Source organism: Eurosta solidaginis, chromosome 3, assembly GCF_040869045.1.
Source record: "Eurosta solidaginis isolate ZX-2024a chromosome 3, ASM4086904v1, whole genome shotgun sequence".
Classification (NCBI taxonomy): Eukaryota; Metazoa; Arthropoda; class Insecta; order Diptera; family Tephritidae; genus Eurosta; species Eurosta solidaginis.
This window is the reverse complement of record NC_090321.1, coordinates 231,905,792-231,932,393: the sequence shown is the minus strand read 5'-3', so window position 1 is coordinate 231,932,393 and position 26,602 is coordinate 231,905,792. Positions and strand designations below refer to the sequence as shown.

Genomic DNA, 26,602 nt, shown 5'->3' with positions numbered 1-26,602 from the left:
ATACGCCAGATGGCCGCGCAAGCTGTAGGTTTTAATTGATTGATAGAACAGCTGATTTCTGTTTATATTTGATAAGAGACTTTTATATTGGTTGCGTAAGATGCGCACGGGTCCGGCTCGTTTTAAATATTTGAAACTTAACTTGTATTTTTTCAAATACAAAAAAATTCTAGTGTACATACAATTTTGTACATATTGTGATTTGCACTTCAATATAAGAAATTTTATTTTCTAAAATTTTGAAAATAAAGCTAAAAAGAGCAAAAACAAAACTTCTGAAAAAATGCTAAAAACGCTTAAAGCTAAATCACAACCTTTCAAACTAAAAGGAGTAAAAAAAGCAAAATCTTTGGCTTGAAAAAATCCAAATTGGCAACGTTACTGATGCTGTTTTTTATGGTCCCAAAAAAAGTTTTCTACGAAATTTCTAAAACATTGGTTCGGGAGTTGAATCGTGGGAACCTTACACGCTCACAAACTTTCTCATTTTACGATAAGCGTATAAAGTAAGATGAAATAAAGATGGGCGCTATGTCATCTTCTTTATTTTTTATTTTTGAAATTATTTCCAATTAAATGGCCCATCATAACTTTTATGTACGTTATTAACTTTAATTTTATTAAACAGTTCCTTCTGCAGCTGTTGCCTTAACAAACTTTTTTTTTATTACTAAACGCATTTATGGCAAAACGTTTTCTTATTGGCGTATGATCGCGGCATTTCCATTAACGATCCAGTTTTTATTGGTTGATTATTGCAGACAAAATCTTTTAGCTTTAATTTTAGTTTCTGTTTTATTTTTGGTTGCCGATTATGTTTATATTTTATTTTTAGTCTCTACACATCATCGTTTAGTAATGTGTTCACATATTTACTTCCTTTATATTAGGTCGGTTGAATGTTTGTCCGGTTTTCATACAAATCTTGCAATCGATTTTTAAACGGTTTTATTTAGCTTGAATTGACAGGCTGCACGGCCGCATGCACGGCCGTTGTGAACGAATCTTGTAATTGAAATTTTAGTAACTCCCGATAAGCTACACGCTTCAAACTTGGAATATAGTTCAGAACCAGATGACAATGCAATAATAAGAAACAAATCGCCGCTAGGTGGCGCATGGATCGAGATATTCGCAAAATTCGCATTTGTGGTCCGATTTGGCTCATATTTGGAACACATAATACATGCAAGAATAGAAATCGACCTGTAAAAAAAAAGCGCCGCTAGGTGGCGCAAGGATCGAGATATTCACAAAAATCGTATTTGTGGTCCGATTTGATTTGGTCCATATTTGGAACACATAATACATACATGAATAGAAAGCGACCTATGATGCCCGATTTGGCTCATATTTGGAACAAATATTGCATACAGCCCAGTAGAAGTGACATCAAAATATTTTGGGGTTGGAGGAGGAACAAGCATACGTGGCGCAGAGTCGAGTAAAGTCTTTGGAAGGATTATGATTGAGGACTTAGATTGCAACAAATTGTCGTAATAATGAGTCACTAAATGAACTAAATAGAATGAGAAATAATAGGCAATTAAATAACGACTAAAAACTTGAAAATAAAATAATTAAAAAAAAATTTTTAAGTTAAACGGTTTTATTGAAAACAATACTTACATGAAATAATAAAAATACGAAAAGCTAGAAAATAATTAGGTAGGTCCTAGGTACTAGTCTTCACACTCCTTATCAATCTAGGGCGTTGATCAGACAATTAAATAAAAGCGTTGGACGCGTCATATTTCTATTGATAGTCATAAGTAAAACCAACTGAACCTTAATCAGGTTATGCTACGCCTCACATTTTTAGAAATTTCACGCGCCCAACGCTTTTATTTAATTGTCTGATCAACGCCCTAGATTGATAAGGAGTGTGATAACTAGTACCTAGGACCTACCTAGTGACTCATTATTACGACAATTTGTTGCAATCTAAGTCCTCAATCATAATCCTTCCAAAGACTTTACTCGACTCTGCGCCACGTATGCTTGTCCCTAATTATTTTCTAGCTTTTCGTATTTTTATTATTTCATGTAAGTATTGTTTTCAATAAAACCGTTTAACTTAAAAATTTTTTTTAAATTATTTTATTAAGTAACTTCTCATTGAGCTACAAACGTTAAACTTTACACATAGGTGAGAACACCGTGACAATGTAACAAAATAAAAAAAAAAACCGTTAGGTGGCGCACGGCTCAAAATAATTAGATAAGAATTTGAAAATTTTCAAACCATCTTTTAAGTAACTTCTCGATGAGCTAGAGGCTAAAAATTTAGAGCTTAATTCAGAGGTCGATGACAGCCGATGACACGATGCAAAAAGGTTCGATGGGGCGCACGGACTGAGATATTTTGAAAAATCTAACGGAACGGAGGGAAGATTGGGATTGATTTTTATATAAGTTCTCATTGAGCTACAAGCGGTAGAAAAGGAGAAAAAAATTCGGTTGGGTGGCGCACGGATAGAAATATTTAGATAAGAATTTGGAAATTTGGTGTTTTGAGATCGATTTTAAAGTAACTTGTCATTGAGCTACAAACATGAAACCTCAGAGACAGGTTAAGACACCGTGACAAAGGCACAAAAGGAGAAACAAATCCGTTAGGTGGCGCACGGATCGAAAAAATTAGATAGTAATTTGGATATTTGAAACCGGGTTTTAAGTAACTTCTCGATGAGCTAGAGGCTAAAAATATAGAGCTTAATTCAGAGGTCGATGACAGCCGATGACACGATGCAAAAGGGTTCGATGGGGGGCGCACGGACTGAGATATTTAGAAAAATCTAACGGAATGGAGGGAGATTGGGATTGATTTTTATGTAAGTTCTCATTGAGCTACAACTGTAAAGCTTAACAGATAGGTTAAGACACCGAGAAAATATAAGAAAAGGAGAAAATAAAAATAAAATAAAACAAGTAAGGAATGCTAAGTTCGGGTGTAACCGAACATTACATACTCAGCTGAGAGCTTTGGAGACAAAAAAGGGAAAATCACCATTGGGAAAATGAACCTAGGGTAACCCTGGAATGTGTTTGTATGACATGTGTATCAAATGAAAGGTGTTAATGATTATTTAAAATTTAGTGGGCCTTAGTTCTATAGGTGGACGCCTTTTCGAGATAACGCAATAAAATAATAAGGGTGGACCAGGGGTGACCCTAGAATGTGTTTGTACGATATGGGTTTCAAATTAAAAGTATTAATGAGGGTTTTAAAAAGGAGTAGCCCTAAGTTGTATATGTGAAGGCGTTTTCGAGATATCGACCAAAATGTGGACCAGGGTGACCCAGAACATCTTCTGTCGGGTACCGCTAATTTATTTATATATGTCATACCACAAACAGTATTCCTGCCAAGATTCCAAGGGCTTTTGATTTCGTCCTGCAGAACTTTTTCATTTCCTTTTATTTAATATGGTAGGTGTCACACCCATTTTACAAAGTTTTTCCTAAAGTTATATTTTTCGTCAATAAACCAATCCAATTACCATGTTTCATCTCTTTTTTCATATTTGGTACAGAATTATGGCATTTTTTTCATTTTTCGTAATTTTCGATATCGGAAAAGTGGGCGTGGTCATAGTCGGATTTCGGCCATATTTTATACCAAGATAAAGTGACTTCAGATAAGTACTTGAGCTAAGTTTAGTTAAGATAAATCGTTTTTTGCGCAAGTTATCGTGTTAACGGCCGAGCGGAAGGACAGACGGTCGACTGCATATAGAAACTGGGCGTGGCTTCAACCGATTTCGCCCATTTTCACAGAAAACAGTTATCGTCATAGAATCTATGTCCCTACCAAATTTCACAAGGATTGGTAAATTTTTGTTCGACTTATGGCATTAAAAGTATTCTAGACGAATTAAATGAAAAAGGGCGGAGATACGCCCATTTTGAAATTTTATTTTATCTTTGTATTTTGTTGCACCATATCACTACTGGAGTCAAATGTTGACATAATTTTCTTTTATACTGTGAAGATATTAAATTTTTTGTTAAAAGTGGGCGTGTTCGTCATCCGATTTCGCTAATTTTTATATAGCACACATATAGTAATAGGAGTAACGTGCCTACTAAATTTCATCATGATATCTTCAACGACTGCCAAATTACGGCTTGCAAAAATTTTAAATTACCTTCTTTTAAAAGTGGGTGGTGCCACGCCCATTGTCCAACATTTTTCTAATTTTCTATTTTGCGTCATAAGGTCAACGCACCTACCAAGTTTCATCGCTTTATCCGTCTTTGGTAATGAATTATCGCACTTTTTCGATTTTTCGAAATTTTCGATATCGAAAAAGTGGGCGTGGTTGTAGTCCGATTTCGTTCATGAGATGAGCGCCCAGGAACCTACATACCAAATTTCATCAAGATACCTCAAAATTTACTCAAGTTATCGTGTTTACAGACGAACTGACAGACGGACGGACATGGCTAAATGAATTTCTTTTTTCACCCAGATCATTTTGATATATAGAAGTCTATATCTATCCCGATTAGTTTATGCCGTTACGGATTACCGTTATGCGAACAAAGTTAATATACTCTGTGAGCTCTGCTCAGCTGAGTATAAAAATTTTAAGCATTGGCAATGAATGCAACAAAAATAAAAATAAAATAAAAAAATTTTAAACACTTCCTTTATATAAATGGACAAAAATTTGCGAAAAATATTTCCTTATATAAAGGTATGTTCTTGCTAAACTTTGATTTTTAAATTTTTACATAGAAATTGCAAAAATATTTATGAGAAGTGGAGCGCTATTGATTGACTAATAATATCTCCTTTCCTACTAACTTTCCAATCCAAGTAGTGTGTGCTCCACTTTTATATTTTTACCTCTCATAAATATTTTTGCAACTTCTATGTCAAAATTTAAAAAACAAAGTTTAGAAAGAACATGTCTTTATATAAGGAGACATTTTTCGCTGATTTTTGTCCATTTATATAAAGGAAGTGCTTAAAATGTTTTTATTTTATTTTTATTTTTGTTGCATTCATTGCCAATGCCTCATTTGCCAGTGGTTAAAAACGTCACAGTTCAAAAATTAAAGTCAACAGGTAAAACTTTAACCTTATGTGCGTATGTATTCATGTATGTTTGACTGTATTCGATAAAAGTACTTTGAAAATTTCGTACGAAAATAAATTCAGCCTGTGGTATAGATTATTTAAAGAGACTTTTAGTAATGAAAATTTATTGCAAAACCTGAATCCGGCGACGATAATTGAATTGGGTAGTTATCATTTAAGGCCTCATTTAGCTCATCATTAAATCAGGATCAGCAGTACAAGTGATTGAACAATTCCCATCGATCTGTTAACGTTGAAATGAAAAAAGTTATGGGAAATAAAAAAGCAGACGTACGAAAGTCGTTGGCAAAGAGAGCGGGGAAGATACGTTTAAATTGTGCTAAAAACGGTGGGAAATTAACAACGAGGCAGATGGACAGCGAAACTAATAATAAATGTTGAAGCATGGAGCACTAAAAGCTTTAGCTAGGTAAATTACTACGTTACTCAAATGCTCTACAGGCACGGTTACTTCAAAAAATATTTGCATAGAATAAAAAGCGCCGATGATCCTAGGTGCGTTTACGGCAATGCAGAGTAGGACGATGTTGAACACATATTCTTCAAATGCTCGCGATAGAGCCAGAACCGACATTTGCTCGAGGAAAGACTCGGCTAAAGAATTCACAAAAATGTTACAGCAAAAACGCTGAGCTGTCCAGTAGAGTGGCAACAAATGATTAACAACTAGAAAATGCAGAGGGGGGTGGTAATAAGAAAGGATGAAAAGGGTTAACCAGAGGAGAAGCAAGTGGATAGATAGAGAAAATCGGAACCATGTCTGTCGGGTTTGATCATGCGGCTATTGCATGTTTGTCTAAACGTTTCCAGGGTCAGCCGGACCTGTTAAAAAAAGCCTTGTTAAGCTACATTTTTACGCCAGCCACCCTTTTCTGATCAATAAACCTAGCTCTTAATGCTAGGTTTACATAGATAAATGTTTGGGCTCGCCGATCCCTAGCTTTCGTATTATCTCAGATACTCATCCGCAATTTTATGGCATTGTCGCAGTCGTAAATCATCTTATTGACGTCAAAAGTCTGTTTTCATATTCCTTAGTTATGGACAATGGGACACTCTGAAGATCCAGCTTTGCCACTTCCACTCAGGCGAAGGAAATAAATCCTCCCACAAAAGGAAATGCAGACCACAGGCATTGTTTTCGTGCACGTTACTTCATATTTCAGAGAGGCATTCATGTAGTACGAGCTGGACCCGTGTGCATCTTGCGCAACCAATACAAAAGTCTCTTATCAAATATCAACAGAATTAGCTATTCTATCAATCAATTAAAACTTACAGCTTGCGCTGCCTTCTGGCGTATGGTAGCAACTGCCGGTAATGCAGTGCAAATATTCACAATAGTGCCATAGTACAAATAGATTTCTTTGTGTGCTCACAGTCGTTTATTTTTAACAAATTATTTTAATAAAATATAGCTAAACAAAAGCAATACAACTAAAATTGCCCGAAGCTCGCTAATAGCCCGAATCTCCATCTTTACAATCAAAACTTTATTTATAGATTTGGATTCCAAATAAGAGCGAAAAAGGGATCCGTACACAATAAAAAGGACGTGTGGCAGTCGGGGACTGCCGCGGTAAAACTATTGCATATTATCAACTTATGCATTTAAAATATTTATGCAACATATCTTTCACTTTAACTTTAACATTCACTTTAACTTTAACTTCCACTTTAACTCTAAATTATAACTTTAACTTTAAACTATAACTTTAACTTTAAACTATAACTTTAACTTTAACCTTAACTTTATCTTTAACTTTAACTTTAACTTTAACTTTAACTTTAACTTTAACTTTAACTTTAACTTTAACCTTAACTTTAACTTTAACATTAACTTTCACTTTCACTTTAACTTTAACATTCACTTTAACTTTAACTTCCACTTTAACTTTAACTTTGACTTTAACTTTAACCTTAACCTTAACTTTAGCTTTAACTTTCACTTTAACTTTATTTTTAACTTTAACTTTAACTTTAACATTCACTTTAACTTTAACATTCACTTTAACTTTAACTTTAATTTTAACTTTCACTTTCACTTTTACTTTAACATTCACTTTAACTTTAACTTTAACTTCCACTTTAACTTTAACTTTAACTTTTACTTTAACTTTAACCTTAACTTTAACTTTAACTTTAACTTTAACTTTAACTTCCACTTTAACTTTAACTTTAACTTTAACCTTAACCTTAACTTTCACTTTAACTTTAACTTTATTTTTAACTTTAACCTTAACTTTAACATTCACTTTAACTTTAACATTCACTTTAACTTTAACCTTAACTTTAACTTTAACTTTAACTCTAACTTTAACTTTAACTTTAACTTAGCTTTAACTTTAGCTTTAACTTTAACTTTAGCTTTAACTTTAACTTTAGCTTTAGCTTTAACTTTATCTTTATCTTTAACTTTAACTTTAACTTTATGATAGAGATCCAATTTTATGTATTTGGCCTGTTGTTAACACCGAACCTTTTCGAAACTTTTTTGACAAATATCCGTTACGGTTTTTTTGATTTAGTCGCCAAGCCCGCGATAAAATCTATGCAATAGCTTAACAGCAATTAAAAATAATATTGTAGCGAATTTGCTGCAAATCCTCTTATTTGCACTTTTGCTGGGTTCGTTGTTGAATAAATAACTCCAATATTGAATAATGGAAAAATGGCCTTTATTAAAGTACTTCACAATAACACTCAAACTATGCAACGAATAGCTTGCTTAATAACCAAACTGATTGATAGCTCAAATGAAACTCTACTATTCAAAATAATATTGCTCTTGCTCGCTAGATAGCGTCTTAGTCGAAACTGCTTGACAACCCAAATCAAACTGAATTCCAGCGCCTCTACACTTGTTGCCTTATATACTGTCTGATTTCAACGTTGCATCTTATAGGCGCTTCCAGAATCTACTAGTTGCCATTAGCTCTCAAACTTCTCAGCTGTAACTACAATTGCACAATTTTATAGCTTTTCTCATTGCATACTTATAGGAGTATCTCAGATATATGCATGTGTTTGTGGATTGACTCTCCGCTGCTCGCATACGTACATGGTACATATGTGTAGACGCAACTATTGTTTCGTTTATGTAGATACATAATGATTGAATTATTGATGTGAATTCGCGTCACCGCTTAGCATCGGCTTAGAGATAGCAGCACCCCTTGGTTTTGCTAATATTCGTAACAATATATATACTCTTTTTATGATACTACAGATACAAGCAACACCCAGAAATCTGAGGATGAGTATTGTCAAATGCGACTCTATTTTGCAATTATGACTACACCTGTTTGGTTTTATTGCGTCATGTGGAAGGTGTAAGAAATGTGCCTTATTAGTTTATTCAAAGAGTGATGAATCAAAGCGGCAATTACTCCATTAATTTGAATTTAAATTCATCAAAGATCTGATTAATCGAGTAATGTAGGTTGTGATTAATCAAAATTTTGAGTAGTCAATTAATCTCTTTAAAGTCTGTACTTTGGTTTAATAAATCTCGTGATGTGTCTAAGTTCGGAAGTACTAAGGTCGCGTACGAAAAACTACATTTTTTTCTCTAAGTGTAGTTGTATACCGAGCTGTTTTTTACACGATAAAGACACTCTTATACATATTCCGAACATCTCAAGAATGATTTGATATGACCATTTTGAACTTTCTGGAGCATATCACCCCCACGCCGCTAGTTCCTAATAAATATAAGTATTGTAACGAATTTAGGGAAATGTCGCTTATTTGAAATCTTCTGCTAACGTTCGAATCGCTAAATTGTCGAATAAATAACTCCAATATTCAGTAATGCAAAATGGTCTTTATTAGACTACTTTGAGAGTACTTCACAATAACACTTATACTTCACAACTAATTGCGTGTTGAAATCAAACTGATTACTGAATACTGAGCTTGCGCTGCTTTTATACTCTCCTTTGCTTCATTCGCATATTTCTACTAAAGTCGCCTTCTACAACTGCTGTATCTACTGCTTCTTAATTGAGCTACATACATATATGCGTGTGTGTGTGAGTAACAACTTCGGCTGACGACTGCATCTGCTTGTGTGAGTATCCGTTTGGTGCCTTGTATGTATGTGTGTAAATGATAATTGATTTGTTCATATACACATGAGTGGCAGCTTGCTTTATTGTTGTTGTGCCTTTATGAACTAGCCTAGTGATTTCAACATTCGCCACAGTATGATACATATACCATATTTTTAACAGGATTCTCCTCGAGTAGATGGGGTTGACAATCGGGTTGGAGAAGCTGTGAAATTATAAAGCTTTGTATTGCACCCCTAAATATCAGGGCCGTCTCATTCGAAGGAATTTTTGTGTCACTTGAATTCCAGCTGCTTTTGTTCCGCCTTTGGGATTTGTCCTGTTTTTGTTTGCAAAACATTTGTTTTATTTATTTGTCTAAAATTATTTGCATTATCAAACACATACCTTTATATCTACATATTTATATGAAAATGTAAGTGGCTACCTGCTTTCTCATAGTGACTTTGCATTTTTTTTTTAAATCGCGAATCTGTGCTTTTAATTTCAAGCTCAGCTCTGTGTGTAATCTGTTGTTCTTGCATGTGTTTTAATTGTTTATCATAAACATTCCTACGAGTAGGCAAGTATTAGAGATAAGCACGAAGTAAATACTCAATACCGGTTTCCGGATGAGCTAGCTAACCAGGGCGCATCCCTTGGAGCTTGTACCACAGACGTCTGATGGCAAGTATTCTGACTGGACCCTGCCTTCTGGCGTCACCTGGTTTGTAATAGCATATCTAGGAAGTGCGGGTTGGGGCAGCAAACGATCGAGCACGTTTTATGCTTTTGCGCTGCGCTTGTTAGGCTAAGACTCCAGCTGCAAGGAGTGATACAGCTATCAGATCTACAAGCAGCCAGCAGCACAGGTCCAATAAAGCTTCTAGTATTTGCCATGAAGACGGAGCTATTTTAAGTTTCTGGTTTTCGATTCAGTTTGGTCTTTAAACCAACTTCTGGTAGCACTATGGACTCACTCAGTCTATGTGAGGTCCTCACGGACCCGCCAGTTCAACCTTACCTTACCTACATAGATATAACGAATGTCTTAACCTTACCTAATACCGCATTTTTCGCTTAGTTATGTTAGTACAGCGATCTCATGCCCATCTCTAGTAAATATCTATAAAAAACACCTATCTTGAATACAATGAATCGCTTTTGACTGCTTTTAACTTGTTCGCCCGGTGCCCTTATTCACAATCCGAGGGTGTGACTATTTGCACAAAAAAGATTTTGCTGTTCGAACGATGACGTCTTGTATTAAATTTAACTCAACAAAAAATAGTTTAGGCGGTCAGGAGCATTTGAATACATAAACATGGTTGTCACACTATATATTTTGTGGAGGCATAAAATTCATCTTTAAAAAGTACCAAAACTATAATAAAGACAGACATTCTTATTACATCTGTCAATACGAAGCTGAACAAAAAACAGAAGACCTTGTGAGGTCCATAATTGGGTTGCATTGCAAAAGTATTAGAAGGCAGATCTGGGATGAACTCAAAGGTGGGAGTGCCACGAAATCCCAAAAAAAAAAAATACCCAAACACATAATCCCCAAAGAAAAAAAAATACCCAAACACATAATCCCCAAATTCAAAATCCCCAAAATCAAAATCGCAGTGATATGATAAATAAACATCATGACCGTGCAAAAAATAGCAATATCTCTTTCCTCTTGCATTCATATTTATGTATGTATAACTATATATTCACGTTTTGGCATTACATATTTTTACTTATCCATATATAGGACTGCTAGTCGCTCTAATTCGAACAAGTTAACAGAAGCGTGTGCTACCGCCACGGTTATACCACACACCCGGACTTGGCATGGCGTAGCCCAGGGTTATTTTTTATAAGCGCGGCCGAAGGCCGCCTATGCAGAAAGTTGGTATGGATTATTAGCCGTTTTTGGTCGCGGCGATTTTAAACCGAATTTGAATTTATTTCACACATAAAATGGGGATTTTGTGATTATGAGTTTGGGGATTTTGATTTGAGAATTTTGTTTTGGGGATTTTGATTTTGGGGATAACGTGGTAGACCCCTCAAAGGTTCTATGCAATAAACAGAAACCGAGCTTCAGTGCTTTATATCCAAATTACAGCATTTTCAATAACCAAGTGTATAGTTTGGCGGCACCCATCATTAACAAATATTTATTTATAATAACAATTTGTATATTTTTTTTATGAATGAATTGGATTTGGCAGTGTTAAAAAAGAACAATAAAAGCAGCATATACACATGTATGCACTTTCGAACCATTTTTATACCCAGCTCTACTTGTACACACGGTATTATAACTTTGATTGGATAACGGTTGGTTGTACAGTAGGGCGGGTCTGGGGATCAAAATAAGAAACTTTGCCGAAGGAACCATACCTCTAAAACGAATTCTACGACCCAAAGGGGGGAACATCAGAATTCGTTTTAGAGGTATGGTTCCTTCGGCAAAGTTTCTTATTTTGATCCCTAGAATATGATTTTCACAGAGCAATGGGCTATTTTTTTGCCTCCCCACAAATCGACCCGGCCTATTGTACAGGTATAAAGGAATCGAGATAGATATAGACTTCCATATATCAAAATCATCAGTATCAAAAAAAATTTGATTGAGCCATGTCCGTCCGTCCGTCCGTCTGTCCGTTAATATGATAACTTAAGTAAATAATGAGATATATTCACCAAATGGTACACGAGCTTATCTGGACCCAGAATAGATTGGTATTGAAAATGAGCGAAATCGGATGATAACCACGCCCACTTTTTATATATAAACCATTTTGGAAAACACAAAAAACCTGATTATTTAGTAAATAATACACCTAGAATGTTGAAATTTGACGTGTGGACTGATATTGAGACTCTTGATAAAAATTAAAAAAAAAAATTCACAATGGGCGTGGCACCGCCTACTTGTGATAAAATCAATTTTACAAATATTATTAATCATAAATCAAAAATCGTTAAACCTATCGTAACAAAATTCGGCAGAGAGGTTGCCTTTACTATAAGGAATGCTTTGAAGAAAAAGTTACGAAATCGGTTAACGACCACGCCCACTTTTATATAAAATATTTTTAAAAGGGTCGTGGACGAATAAAACAAGCTATATCTTTGCAAAAAAGAGCTTTATATCAATGGTATTTCATTTCCCAAGTTGATTTATAACTTTGAATAGGGAAAACTTCAAATTTAAAAAATGGGCGTGGCACCGCCCCTTTTTTGTCTAACCAATTTTCAATGTTTCGGGAGCCATAACAACATATTTACATATCGCAACAAAATTGGCTACACATATTTTCCTTATAGCAGGTAGTAAAAATGGATAAGATTGGTTAAGGACCACGCCCACTTTTATATAAATGACTTTAAAAAGGGTCGTAGGCAAAAATAATAAGTTAAATCTTAGCGAAAAATAGTTTTGTACCAGTCGTATTTTGTGCCCTTATAACAAGAAATGGGAAAAAATTTAAATCTTGAAAAATGGGCGTGGCACTGCCCCTTTCTAACAATGCATTTCGCAACGTTTCTGGAGCCATAACACGACGAGAAATTTGGTGCGCAAGTATGCCTATTAACAGGAAATATTTTCAGTAAAAATGGACTAAGTCGGTTAAATCGCCTTCTTTTATATCAAATACTAGCTTATTCCCGTGGGTTCCACCCACGTTTCTATAAAAATATGCAAAATAAATAACACAAATTTTAAAGTTATTTTAAGGATGTGTATTTGCGAATTTAGGTACTGCTGCAACCATAGGATATAAAATATTTTTTGTAAATTATTTGGAGTATAAATAAAAATATTTTTTGATGAGCCAACTCTGGAGAAGGCTACTTATAATTGGCCATGGGTGAACATGCTACAGCTAATGACTGTCCTTGAGCTTTATTGATAGATATTGCGAAAGCAACCTAATAGGAAAAATGAGGCGTTTGAAATTTAAAGGCATATCTGTCGGTATTAATTGAATCCTTGGTATGAAAAGTTTGTTGTTTTCAAATTCCCCGATCAAATCATTGCTTCAATGACATTGGAAGTTTTGTGATGTTAAGCCTTGTCGCATTACATACGCGCGGAGGATCCAAATTACGAAGCATAATATTATGGACCCTTTTGGATGAGGAGGAATACCTGGTGGCTCCAAGGAGTTAAGAAACTCAACCGGACAATTCACAGCTTGCGATTCTTCCACGACTGTGTCAATAGATTGATAAGTAGTATCGTTTGTTTGCATTTTATATAGATATAGAAGATTTAGATAGACTGAAGTTAACAAAAAATTTTAACAGCGGCAGATTACTAAAAGTCCAAAAGAAATAAAAGCCAAACTCACGTCTGTAGTTAAACTTTAGCTGGTAAAATAACCTAAGTTTGTACGGCAGCCATAGTTCTCAAAAATCCCATTTGTAGGGAAGGTGCCGCCTGCTTTTCCCCAATTCCACATTTGACTGGAGGTGTTAGGACTTAACGTCATATAGCTTCTACCAATTTTTATTATTCTACCATTACTACATCCAGAGATATAAGGTATGATATATTCCATTTGTATGGGAGGTGCCACGCCCCCTTCTCCCTCACCCCACATTTTCTTGGTGGTGTTAGGGATTGACTTCATATAACTCCTTACTGAATTTCAATGTTCTAGCATGAATACCTTCAGAGTTATGCAGTATAAAAGATTCCATTTGTATGGCAGGTGCCACGCCCCTTTTATATATCGACATGTTTTTTTAGCCTATGACCATCCCTGGAAGGTTTCAAGTGGGTTGTGCAAATTTGGTTGTGATCGGTCGATCCGTTTAGGACGCAACTCGATCTATACCTACATACATACATACATACATAATTTGAATTTTATATATATAGATAGATTTTTTAAAAGTGCGTAGATGCAGGTAATAAGCTATTTCTAGTAAAAGTTGGAAAACCACGTTAATAACCCTGCCCTTTTTATACTTTTTTTTTTGTATACACTTACTTGCAAACAGTAGGGAAATCCCCATATCTGAAGGAAAACTGCATTATTACCCGCTGAAGGTCTTAGCCTCTGTATCCTTTTCGCTTCTTTTAAACGAGAATTAGTTCAGCATAGAACCATATGTATATGTATTATTGCGCAGCCTTGTAACACTATTAAGCACACAAAACAAACAACAACAGCATTTCAAGTGTACAGCTGGGTATATAATGTGCGGTTATACCCGAACTTAGACTTCCTTACTTGTTTTATATACGTATCTCCATATATTTTTAAGGGCAGTGATGAGTCGGTCAGATATTTAAACAGTTTTTATTTTTGAGATGGAAATGCATTTTATCTGCCTAAGGTATATGAGTCACTCATTGCTTTAAAATAATCAGCATCCAATGAAGCGGCAATTTCGGCAGCTTTCAAACTCAAGTTATGGGCACATATTGTAAAAAGCTTTTTGTTGTTCTTCATATAAAGAAGTTGGTTAAACATGAAACAAAAAGTTATGAGAATTTTTTTTCTAGCGAAATCGAACATTACATATCTGGGGGCCCTCGATATTTCCGATATCGAAAAAATAGGCGAGAATTATATCTGGTTTCGACCATTTTAATACAAATATACTGTGACGAATATTAGCAACACTAAGGGATACTATCATCTCTAAGCCAATACCAATCAGTGACTTGTATGCACTAGAGGTTTACGCCGAACACTTTATCGGCGGCGGCGCGCCGGCGTACGCCGGTGTTCTTACTTTAAAAGTTTGATTTTTCTATGTAAAAAAAATAATATTTAGGAAAGGTTTTGTTTATAGATATTTAAGGAAATCAAGGTGTTGGCCATTTCGGAAAGATCCGGGGTTTTTGCATCAAAATCTCGCAGACCGTTCAAAAATTTTCAGGAGTAGCTCCTTGCGAAGGGATTGTCCCTCATTCGCATGCTCCAGAGAGGCTTCGAACCTAACCCCGGTCTTTGGAATTGGTACTGCTGTGTCTGCTGAAAAGAAATAGAGATACATAAAATAGTCACACTTTTGCCTGTATATCTCGTGCAAAGCGTAGTTTCACCTAGGGTTAACTCCTCATAATCGTCGTGAACACAATTTCTTTAAATCATTTGTCGCTCCTTGGCGGTCACGCATAAAGGCGACTTAGGGTTGCTATGAATGGTCTATTAATACTCATGACTATCGTGGCACAGGGCGCCTCCAGTTTTTTCGGCTGTTTTTAAGAGCTAAAATTTCCGATGTGCGAACAGTAGGAATCCCTACCACCAGTCGCTACCACGCCTCCTGAGCATCACACCATATGCCAGTACAAAAGCTCTAGGACTGCGACTTCGAACTCATACCTTCGTCGACGTCACTTTCCTAGAAGCTCTAGGTGTAGCTCCAAAGACTTTCCAACGGATGCTTTTGTCACGCTATGCTGCCGAGCTACACTTTGAAACGTTAGGGAGTGACTATTTGGCCAAAGATGCCGCCCTCGAAATCATAAGCAGTCTAAGTGGATGTCATTGCGTCATGGGTGAAAATCCGTATAATCCTCGGCGCATCTACATAATTAAAATATTACAAGGACCCTGGATAAAATTTTTAAAATGTAGACCAAAGATTGCAGACGTTTGTGTTCACAACATTGATTTCAATAGTCTTCGTTAAATCAAATTTAGAATGAAAGTCGACGGATTTTAAGTTGAAAGTTGTTAACTACTGTTTTCCGGCCTTACGATATAGGAACTCATTATGGATGACCGCGTAGCTTCAGTTTGCAGACAAGTTCGACTTTCCGCTGCGTTATTGTAATATCACACACGGTCATTAGTTCCACTGTATTGGGAAAGATTTTGCTTCACCACTTTGAGTGTTCTTGCGAAGGACAAAGCTTCACCTGGTAAATATATGTGCCTACGTATTCACAATTGTAAAAGCAGCCGTAACGTGTAGGTGATATTTAAACTTGGTTGATAGGCTATAATCAATGTGATTCACTCCAAGGGACTAGTTTTGGCCGCCAACTTTAGGAAATGTTAAACCGGGAGACTTGGGTGTTGAAGGATGAAGTGTGAAAATCAAAATTAACATTTCAGACGCTATTGTATAGTTTCGCAAATAAACAACAGATGTTTAAATGTAAGCCCAAGTGATTTTTCAAACCCTTCTCATAAGTACATATATCCTCAACTTAAGTATGAGGTAAGAATAATTTCAAAGGAGTGTTTATGCCCGTAGAACCTACTAAAGGATTTTGCATCACTGATTTCGCTTATTCTTGAGGACAGTTTAAAAACATGTTCGCCTTGAGTCATTTTATTTGAATTAATTGTTCATTACTAATTTTTTCAAAAATGCAAAGTGAGCATATAAATTTATTATATAACTTTTCTTTTAGTATTTTGTTTTAATAACTTGGTGAATTGGATGATGGAAAGTCCGTGTTAAGCTGACATCGAAAGCGCTTGTTATTTTAAATAACTTTTGAATAGTTATAAAGAGTTAAATTTTGTAATTAGTTTCTTATAACTGGCAGTGATGCGCATCCGTTGAGACCACTTTCGACCATATCCGAACAATTTTCGACATGAACAATAAAAGGCCTAAACAGTCTTAAACGAGTAGAAAATATAGTAACGCGCCGGACGCCGCGCCGCCACGCCGATATTTTTGACATTCGGCGGCGGCGTGCGAAAAACGACGAAAATCGGCGGCGGCGGCGGCGTTTATCGCCGGCGTATATCTCTAGTATGCACATCGACAAATCAATCATTATGTCTATGCCTATGTCCATACAAGCAGCGGAGAGCAACGCACAAACACATGCATATATCTGAGATACTCCCAAAAGTAGGCAATCATCTGTGGAAGTATCACTCACATATACACGCGCATGGGCTATGCGAGAAGCTATAATTATCGTTCATCTGTAGTTATAGCTGAGAAATTTATAGCTGGTAAACGAGTAGTAAATTCTAGAAATAGAAACGCGTAGAAGAATGCGAACGAGGAAATCACAGAGTATAAAAGGAGGTAAAGCTGAGAATCAGTAATCAGTTTGATTTAAGCACGCTATCTGTCGAGAAGTAGAAGTGTTATTGTGAAAGTAGTCTAATAAAGACCATTTTGCATAATTGAATATTGGAGTTATTTATTCAACAATTTAGCGATACGAACGTTAGTAGAAGGTTGCAAATAAGCGGAGTTTCACTAAATTCGTTACACAACTTTTAGCTCCGATAAGCCTGTGACATCTAATTTTTTCGTCAAGTTATCGTATTAACAGACAAATGGAAGTGCAGACTTAGCATTAATAGTGTTACAGTAGACGCTCTCAAATTAGAACCACTTTCTTTTTAGGGTGATTCTAATTTCTGAAAAATTCTAATTCCTGGACGTTTTTTTATTTCAGTTGACTTTTATTTCTGGACATTCTAATTGCTGAAGCTTCTAATTTGTGAGCGACTACTGTATTGAGAGATTACCTAAAAAGAGACGGGACCACGCCCATTTTTTAAATTTTGTTAATGCTCGTATTTTGCTACGCCATATCACTACTGAGTTCGTCGGCTCAATTTAGGAACGAAGTCTCAAAGCGTAGGAAAATTAAACAGGGGGTACCACAGTGTCCTATCCCCGCTTCTGTTTAATTTCTAAACGCTATCTCCCCCATCTTTCTAATATCTTTACCTCGCGCAACCTAGCATTATCACCGACAAAATCCACGGCCAATCTGTTTACGTCATGTAAGGAACAGATGACGCAATTGTTGGACGTTCACGTCGATGGTGACTGCCCATTGTATGGGGCAAAGCACTGTTAACACAACAACAACTACTAAGGTGAAATATCAGAATAATTTAGTTATATACCGCAACGATATTTAAGTTTTGTTACCAAGACTTTGAAATTTCAACATCATTACTTCAACAGTAAAAGTGGACGTGAATTTGCTTGATTTCTCCCGTTTTCAAATACTAATCTATTCCGGGCGGAAATAACCCAGTATACCAAATTTTGTAAAGATATCTCAGTTTTCGCTCAAGTCTAATCAAAATATTTTTCGATGCTAATAATTTTGGTTTAAGGAAGCATACGTTAGGTTAGGTTAGGTTAGGTTCAAGTGGCTGCCGTCCACATCGGAGCGGCACTCTCAGGCCTTTATAGGCCCATTGTGAAACCACACGGATTTGTTCCTACTCTCCTAATCAAACCACTTCGTTGAGTTTGTGAAGCTAACTAAGCGTAGTGTATTGACCTCAGCTATATTAGTCAAATCTACAAGAAACATCTTGCCCATGAAACGTTGCCTTTTTCTACCGAGCGCTGGACATTCGCAAAGTAGACGCCTAATAGTTTCAGGCTCTTCTTCGTTGCCGCAGCTTCTACAATAATCATTAAATGGAGCGCAAATCCTTTCCGCATGCGGTTCAATACAAACGTAACCAGTGAGAAGACCTACAACTAAGGAAAGATCCCTCTTACGGAGGTTGAGAAGCTCTCGCGATCTCCTCTCATTCATTCCATTCCAGTCATGTGAGTTTTGCCGTGTGGCATCTATCATGATGCGTCCACCTGGCTCTGGTTTCCATCAGTAGAGCCTCCTTTATCTTGAGCTTGCAGGTGCAGAGCGGCATGCCCAACCTCTTACAGGATGGCGATAGTGGAAGGGAGGTACCCTTTCTTGCAATCTCATCCGCCATCTCATTACCTGGTATGTCATTATGTCCCGGAACCCATACCAGATGCAGAGTAAACTGTTCAGCCGACTACAGTTTCAGAATTAGTTGTGACAGAGTCAAGGGCTTTCAGTGCTGCTTGACTGTCTGAGTGATCCGCAAGTGATCCGCAAGGCGAAACGATCTTTGTATGTCCAATCGTTCCGAATATACACCCCTCCGACCCTGTTATCCAGTTTAGATCTATCTGTGTAGATCTGAATGCTGTCAATGGGCCAATCTGGGTGATTCACCCAATGTTTCCCTCTCAGGGATTAATATCTCGTATCCATTATTAAAGTTGGTATGGGGTTTGCGGCAATCTGTCCATTCTGGTATGCAGAATCTGTCAAGAATTTCAGTATGGTTGCAGTGAGACCATGTGGTAAGTTTCCTCAGCCTAATAGCTGCACATGCTGTATATTTTATGCCTACTATGTCTATGGGTAGTAGGTTCAGTACTACACTCATAGCATCCATTGGCGTTGGGCGGATGTATATGTATATATATTTTTTGATTCCTCTATGCCAGTAACGTAAGATTACTCCAATTAAATCATTAAATTTTATTCATATTAGAGTCGTTTTACAGAAATATCTTACGGTGCCATTGGTGAGATACAATGTTTTCGACTTGAGAATTGGGTTCCATTTTGTTTGAGAATGCTATGTGCCCCCACCATTTCATGGTGCACTCTATACGATAAGAAATCAGTAAGCGGGACGGTTATCTAATTTATATCTAACTATAGTGTTTGTTGGGTTGCGACGGGTTCGACGATTCATTGATTACGTGCTATCGTACTCGTTTCCCTGAATCGCCAAATAAACGAACTCAGCCACCGAGTACAAATAATTAGCTCTAAAAAAAAATAAAAATAAATTATCGTCGCGATTTACCTACGGAGAGACTTAGGCCGAACTTCTTTCCAATTTGTGCGTTGTACTCCTTTTAGTTTTCCGTACAAATTGGCGGGACGAGACCTACATGTTTTCTGCCGACTCCGAACAACCTTCGCTAAGGCCCAGTTTATATATAACGAGATTATCTTCAATCTCGCACTTAACTCCTGATCGTTAATTATAAAACAAGAACTCCCCATATTCAATTTTCTCTTCGATAATCGGTAATTATAAACAAATTTTAAAGATGAGGATTTTTTTTTTTTCATAGAAAAAGTTCCACTTCTAGAGTGTAATCTCTAATTAGAAGCACAAAATAATAGAGAAATGTGAAAATTTTACAGAAAATAATCTATTTCCCACGGATGGGACATATGTAAACGAGTAGATTATCTATTTTAGATTAGGGCATGTGTAGGAGTGGGCTAACGCTAAAACTGCATCTCCAAAAATCTCTAGAATAGTATGAAGAGCGCAGAAAAGCATGCAACTTTTAGTACCATGTTGTTATAAGGAATAACCGCCTAAGTCCTGGGTAAAAGTAGGAATCAACGCCTATGTCCTGTGTTATTTCTACACCTTTTCCAGTTTATAATGAGAATATATAACTTTTTATTGATAAATATATATTTATATTGGCAGACCCGGCAGACGTTGTTCTGCCCTAAATTTGGCCTATCTGCATACATTTTAATACACTTTTTCCGTCTAACTCTGCCCTCCCCACACCCCTCTTCACTTTTTCCTAATCCTTTTATTCACTCCTGCCTCCGTCTTTTTCGCTTCATCTATCTCCATAATCGTCTCATTATATTTCTTTCTCAGTCTCCTTCTCTCTTTTCTCTTCTCTCACGTTCTTCTCATTCTTCTTCATCCCTTATTGCCTGTCCCAGAGGGTGGTATGTATTTTGTTCCAGTCCCAGTCCCGAGTCTCAGTCCTAGTCCTAATCCCAGTCCCAGTCCGTCTTTGGTCTACTTTCCGGATAAAAGGATCGTAAATACTAATATAGGCAAATTTATATACCGAATTTCAGCCAAATAGGACGTATGTAAATAGGTATGTGGGTATTATTAATTCATGTCTCTCTTTCGGCTTCGCATGCATATACATAAATTGATAATGAGATATATGAATTGATAATGAGAAAACATAATAATGACAGAAATATAAAATTTTAAGAATAAAAAGTTGCAACTAAGCTGATCTGTAGTCGGTGAGCCAATGCTGCAATATTTCGGGGATACAGCATAAAGACAAATTATAGCGATGTGTAGGTATGTATGTGCGGTATTGCTCTCGCACATTTCCCTCGCGTTAAAACATTTTTTGGTGCATCCAATGCTCTTTTAAGGTACTACCATATTTGCTCACTTACTTAAGTAAAATTCTTTAAATTATAACCTCTACCGTCGATTTCGCCATCCACAACAGAGATTTTTAAGCTGTGAACGCTTTTCAATACAGGTCCACTTAAGTAAAAACAAGTATAAATAAAAACTAAATATTTTTATTTTCTCATTATGAACTTACATTTTCTCATAACCAATTTCTATATTCTCAATGTGAAGTACCGTTTCTCATTATCATTTTATATTTTCTCAATATGAAGTTACATTTCTCATATCAATTTATATATTCTCATTATAAAATGACATTTTTCATTATCAATTTGTATTTTCTCAATATAAACTCACATTTCTCATTATCAATTTATATTTTCTCAATATAAACTTGCATTCTCTCATTATAAACTTGAAAAGGCGTAGTAACCATTGGTACTAAATGTTGCATACTTTTCTGCGCACTTATACTGTTTTAGATATTTTTGGCGATAGAGTTTTGGTGGTAGCGAAGGTTGGAATTTGGGGGCGGTTTAGAAAAAATTTTTCTTTCCTTTTCCGTATTTTTTATTCACTCTTCCCTCTGCCTTTCTCTTTTTCTGCGCCCCTTTCTCCCTCTCCGTTTTTCCCTCACTTGGATAGATGGAGCATCCATATCTCTCTATACTCGCTCAACTCTATCTCTTTCTCCTTCCATTTTTTCTCTTCTCTCTAGTTCCTCTTGTTCTTCTCCGTCCCTTTTTCCCAGCCCTAGTCCCGAGCCCAAGTCCCAGTCCGACACTCAGTAACAGTCCCAGTTCCATTCTCAATCCCAGTCCCAGTCTCAGTGCCGCTCCCAGTCCCTGCCCTAGTCCAAGTCCCAGTCGATCGCTGCTCCATTTTCCGAAAAAAAGTGTCATAAATTTCAGGTAAATCCAACCAAGAACATAATTTGTTCGGATAGATCGTTCAATGGTCCTCTTCTCGGAAAAAAGTATCGTAAATATTAATCTAGGCAAAGAATAGAAATTGTTCGAATAGATCGGTCTCAGGTCTACTTCCCGGAAAGAAACTTCACAGAAACTTAAGTAGCTTAGGAATCCATCGCGTGACACGAAATTTATATATGTGACTCAAAAAAATTACTACTACTAAGAAACTGAAGAAATGCATTGTTTATGTTTAACAGCTGTTTCTCGCAATTTCTTTTTTGAGTCATAAGCCACTTTTCATAGGCCGGGTCACATATATTAAGATTATTAAAAAAACGTTACGTGATTCCTCCTATTACCGTTCCATTCTACAAACTTAACTCATTCAAATAGCAACAATTTGAACTTCATAAATCAAATCTCATTTACTCAAATCTTACACTCATCTAGACAACTGATATGTACATATTTGTTTATTTATATATTTTTGATTTGTTTATAATTTTTAATGCTTGAATAATGAGATGCTGCGAATATTCTTCATAAAATGGTAATTAATTTATCGCGCTCGCTATTCTAAGCCAATAAATAATGACGGTTTCCAAATCTCATAAAATATTTTAGGTTTTTTTGTGGTTTCATAATTATTCTACAAATCTACGCATTTCATGCAACCGAAACACAAAATCAAGAACAAATTGATAAAGATACTCCAGAGATCATAGATTGGGTGGGATTACTAACAGATTTACGTGGCAGTTGGCAATCACCGCTCTCATATCTACAAAAACGTGGCTATATACCGGCTGGTAACGAAAACCTATTACAAGAAAAGCTGAGCGAATTACGCGGAATGAAAACTGAAGATATTAAAGAAAAGTCAAACGAAAATGTTGTAGAAGAAGGAGCGAGCATATCCGCTGCTTCTACGCGCAACATGCCAGAGACGGAAAAGTTTAATATAAAACCACAAGTGGCGAGTGAAATAACAGATGCGAGTGTCTCAAACATAGCTGGGTCTGAGGCAGCAGGAGCAGCAGACAATCCGACAGCGAAGTTTATAGCAAATAATAGACTCGAAATTGTTAAGGACCTAAGCACAGCGAAGGGTGCGCAGAATGATGATCCCATTGTTACATACGCTAGTCAACAACAACTATCGAATGATTTGCTAGAAGATTTATACAAAGGCCTAAACATGGATCTTAACGCCGACGTAGAAAAGGAAACAGAACAGGAGGAAACAGAAGAAGATGCAGATAGTGCTGAGAATCAAGTGTCTAATGTTAAATCAACTGGCAGCGCAAAAACAAAATCAAAGAAAAACAAATGCAAACACAAATCCAAGTTCAAGTCTAAGAACAAAACCAGTGAAGCTAAGCCTAAGCCAGGTTTCTTTCAGAATCTAAAACAAAAATTTACCTCAATGTTTCAGAAAACCGATAAAGAAGCAGCAGAGTCCAAAAAAACAGCACAAAACAAAAAATTGTCTTTATCACCTGACTTTGCTAGTTATTACGTAAAATATTTGGCGCATAGATATCACGACAATCACGACACGAATAGTTTAAGTTTAAACGATGTGACTGGTCAATATACAAGTGTGAGATATTATGGTGATTTAGAAATAGATAGTGGTGGTAAAGGGCTTTATAGAAGAGATTACAGTGGTAAAGATCTGACGTTTAACGACTATAAGATCAAAGACACAGCAGACGTAACTGGTGCTGCCAATGAGAAAAACGTTGAAAGCAAATCAGTATCACATAAAAAAGCTGCCGACTCAGAAAGCAAATATTTTACGCTACGAGAATTTCCATTTCAAGATTTCAATTTAGGAGATATCGAAGGCATGAAAAGCCTGCAAGCGAACGTTGAAAGAAATGAAGCGAGTAAAATCAACAAATCAGGTTTGTTGTTCTTGAATTAACAGACATACAGTAAAATTGAACGCATTATGGTTAATTCAACCGAGTTTAGTGTCGGGAAAACAATATTGCTTAGTTATTTCAACAGAAGACAAAAAATGGCATTAAGTTAACAATATTCTCTAAAAAAAGTTTCTTTGAAAACCGCCGTACCAACAAGCATAGCTTTGACACATAATTGCATACGAAGTATGCAATGTGTAAAAGATTAAAATATGCAAAAGAAGGCAATTGGGAAAACTTTACAACAACTAAGGCATGACGTAGCTGAATGCGTTTGTAACCATTTCAACTATCGTAGGAGTGTGGTTTCGACTCCCACTCCCGGGAGAAAAGGCTTTGAAGAGATTTACAAGGTATAATCGAAACAGCTGTCGCCTTGTCCGTCCTGATGTCACGTTGTTTAAATTTTTCCCAAATTAAATAAAATATTCTCTAAATTTTTTACTGTTCCCAAAAGAGATTTCATTGGTCATTTTAACAGCGAACTACTGTCAATATGAGCTAGTTTTATGTATTGTATGAGCTGGTTTTAAAGAGAAGCTTAGTCTCGCGGCGCTCACTATTTTGTTTTTATGACTATTGTGCCAGAAATATCTATCATATCAACAGCCACACTTATACCATTGTTGACGGAAATCTGTTGTTTTAACAGTTTCCATTGGTATTTTATTAACTGTTAGTTAGTAGAGCAGAAATTTCTGTCATATCAACAACCACTCGTATACTAATGTTAACGGAAATCTGTTATTTAAACAGTTTTCATTGGTTTTCTTAGGCTGACAGTAATAAATGTTAATTAGACCTCACATAGACTGAATGTGTCCAAAGTGTTACCAGAATTTGTTTGACAAGCAAACCGAAAACCCCAATTATGTATCCGAACATATGTTATAGAACAACACTGTCCTCTTGGCAAATACTAGAAGCTTTCTAGGACTCAGCTCAATTGCTGTCTCCAGATCTGGCAACTCTATCACCCCTAATAGCTGCAGCCTTGATCTGCAACTCGCACTTCCTACATCTGCTGTTACTGACGAGGCCAAACTTATAAGTATGTGACGCCAAAAGGCAGTGTCTAATTTGTATGCCCGTAGTGAGCCTTAAGTCTTCTGTCTGTACAGATTTAAGGAACTTTGTGCAAGAAGTGCTACAATATTTTTGAAAAATGTTTTGTCGTCAATTTGTTAGTGTAAATTTGAATATCATTCCGAAGTGCCTTGGTTGTCATATGGAAGTGCTTTTTCGTTGAACTTTCATGTGAAATCCAGGCACTTTCATATGAATCGAATTTATATATGAGGGCATAGGGGGGAGTGCTATGAAATTTTTTTTATATTCAAAGCGTGGATTTTTATCTGTGCCTATTCTTCAGGGCAAAACGAAAACAAAAGTGCTTTAAGTGTTTAAGGGTTGAGCAGCTCTGTTGGTTTGGCTGTTTAACACTCAATTCAGAATCAATAATTTGTGAAAAGTTTTTCAACAGGTATTTGCGATGTATAAAAATTTACAGAAATATCGGTTGATTTGACCCGTAATTCGGTTGATTTTACCAGCTTTTTTTTCAGCGAAAGAACTGAAAAGCGACAGCAATGAAGATGTCAAGATTTCGGATTTGAAAAATTTTGACTCAAAAGACGAAGAGTTGAATGCGATTGTGCATAGCTTAGCAGAACAGCAAACTGGGGACGCAAAAAGCTTGCAAGCAATGAAAGGCTTAAAGTCGACAAAGAAGGATTATTTCGCATTGAAAGGACTAGATCTAAACAAAGAGATGGACAAAGAACTGCTAGACAATAGCGCTAATTTCATGACGAAGGACTTCAAATTGAAAAATTACACGCCCCCACTAGAAGGAGTTGCAAATTTAGCGCACGTAGGAAAAGATACAGATACAGCAGCAGCCAAAGATGATTATTTGGGTGATTTTGAAACACCGAGTTACAATGTGAAAAATTCGTATAGTAATTCATATAGTGATTTGATCAAACACATAAATCTCAAAGACTTTGATTTCAATTTGCCTGATTTAGGACTAAAAGGTTTAGCAACTAAATCAAATCAATATATACCAAGTACAAAACAATTTGGCAATTTGGGTGTGCCTAGCGCAAAATTAAAAGCGATTGAAGCAGATGCAGCGGCAACATCAAATCTTCAGATGGAAAAAGATTCAAATGAGTCTTCATTTAGTGGACTTGGTAGTAAGATACGCGATTTTGGTGTTAATGATGGGCTCTCGAAAGAGACTGCTTATATGAGACGTGCACTGGATGCTGCGAATAAAGTTGCCAATGCTAACCAAAGCAGCGGAAATGCAGCCGACGACCAAGACGATGACGAAGAGGAGGATCAGAAAACTCATGTGGCGGTCAAAGAAACGAATACAAATGATTTTGATATGCGTAGTTTATCTACCAATTTTGATGATAGTAATCTAGAGTTAGATCGTCAATTTACCAGACAAGTTTTAGAAAAAGTTATGCGTGATGCAGCTCATCAAAATAAACACAAATAAAGCGTAGAGTAAAGAGGTCTGGAAAACTAAACACATATTTTGAAATTATTTATATAATTTTTTTATTTATATGCACTTGTACTTAAAACAGTTTGATATTTAAAATAGTATTTGCTATTCAGAATTTATTTA

At 36.2% G+C, this 26,602-nt stretch overlaps 2 protein-coding genes across 3 annotated transcripts in view; both read left to right on the top strand.

Moving 5' to 3' along the window:
- Rpp25 (ribonuclease P protein subunit Rpp25) overlaps positions 1-26,602 on the top strand; it is a 175,932-nt gene that overhangs the window by 62,228 nt on the left and 87,102 nt on the right. The gene's annotated exons all lie outside the window — the stretch shown is intronic.
- LOC137246108 (uncharacterized) lies at positions 22,549-26,470 on the top strand. The gene is made up of 3 exons (XM_067777203.1): positions 22,549-22,574; positions 22,649-23,883; positions 25,521-26,470. The coding sequence occupies exons 1-3, from the start codon at positions 22,549-22,551 to the stop codon at positions 26,468-26,470; spliced, it is 2,211 nt and encodes a 736-aa protein (XP_067633304.1).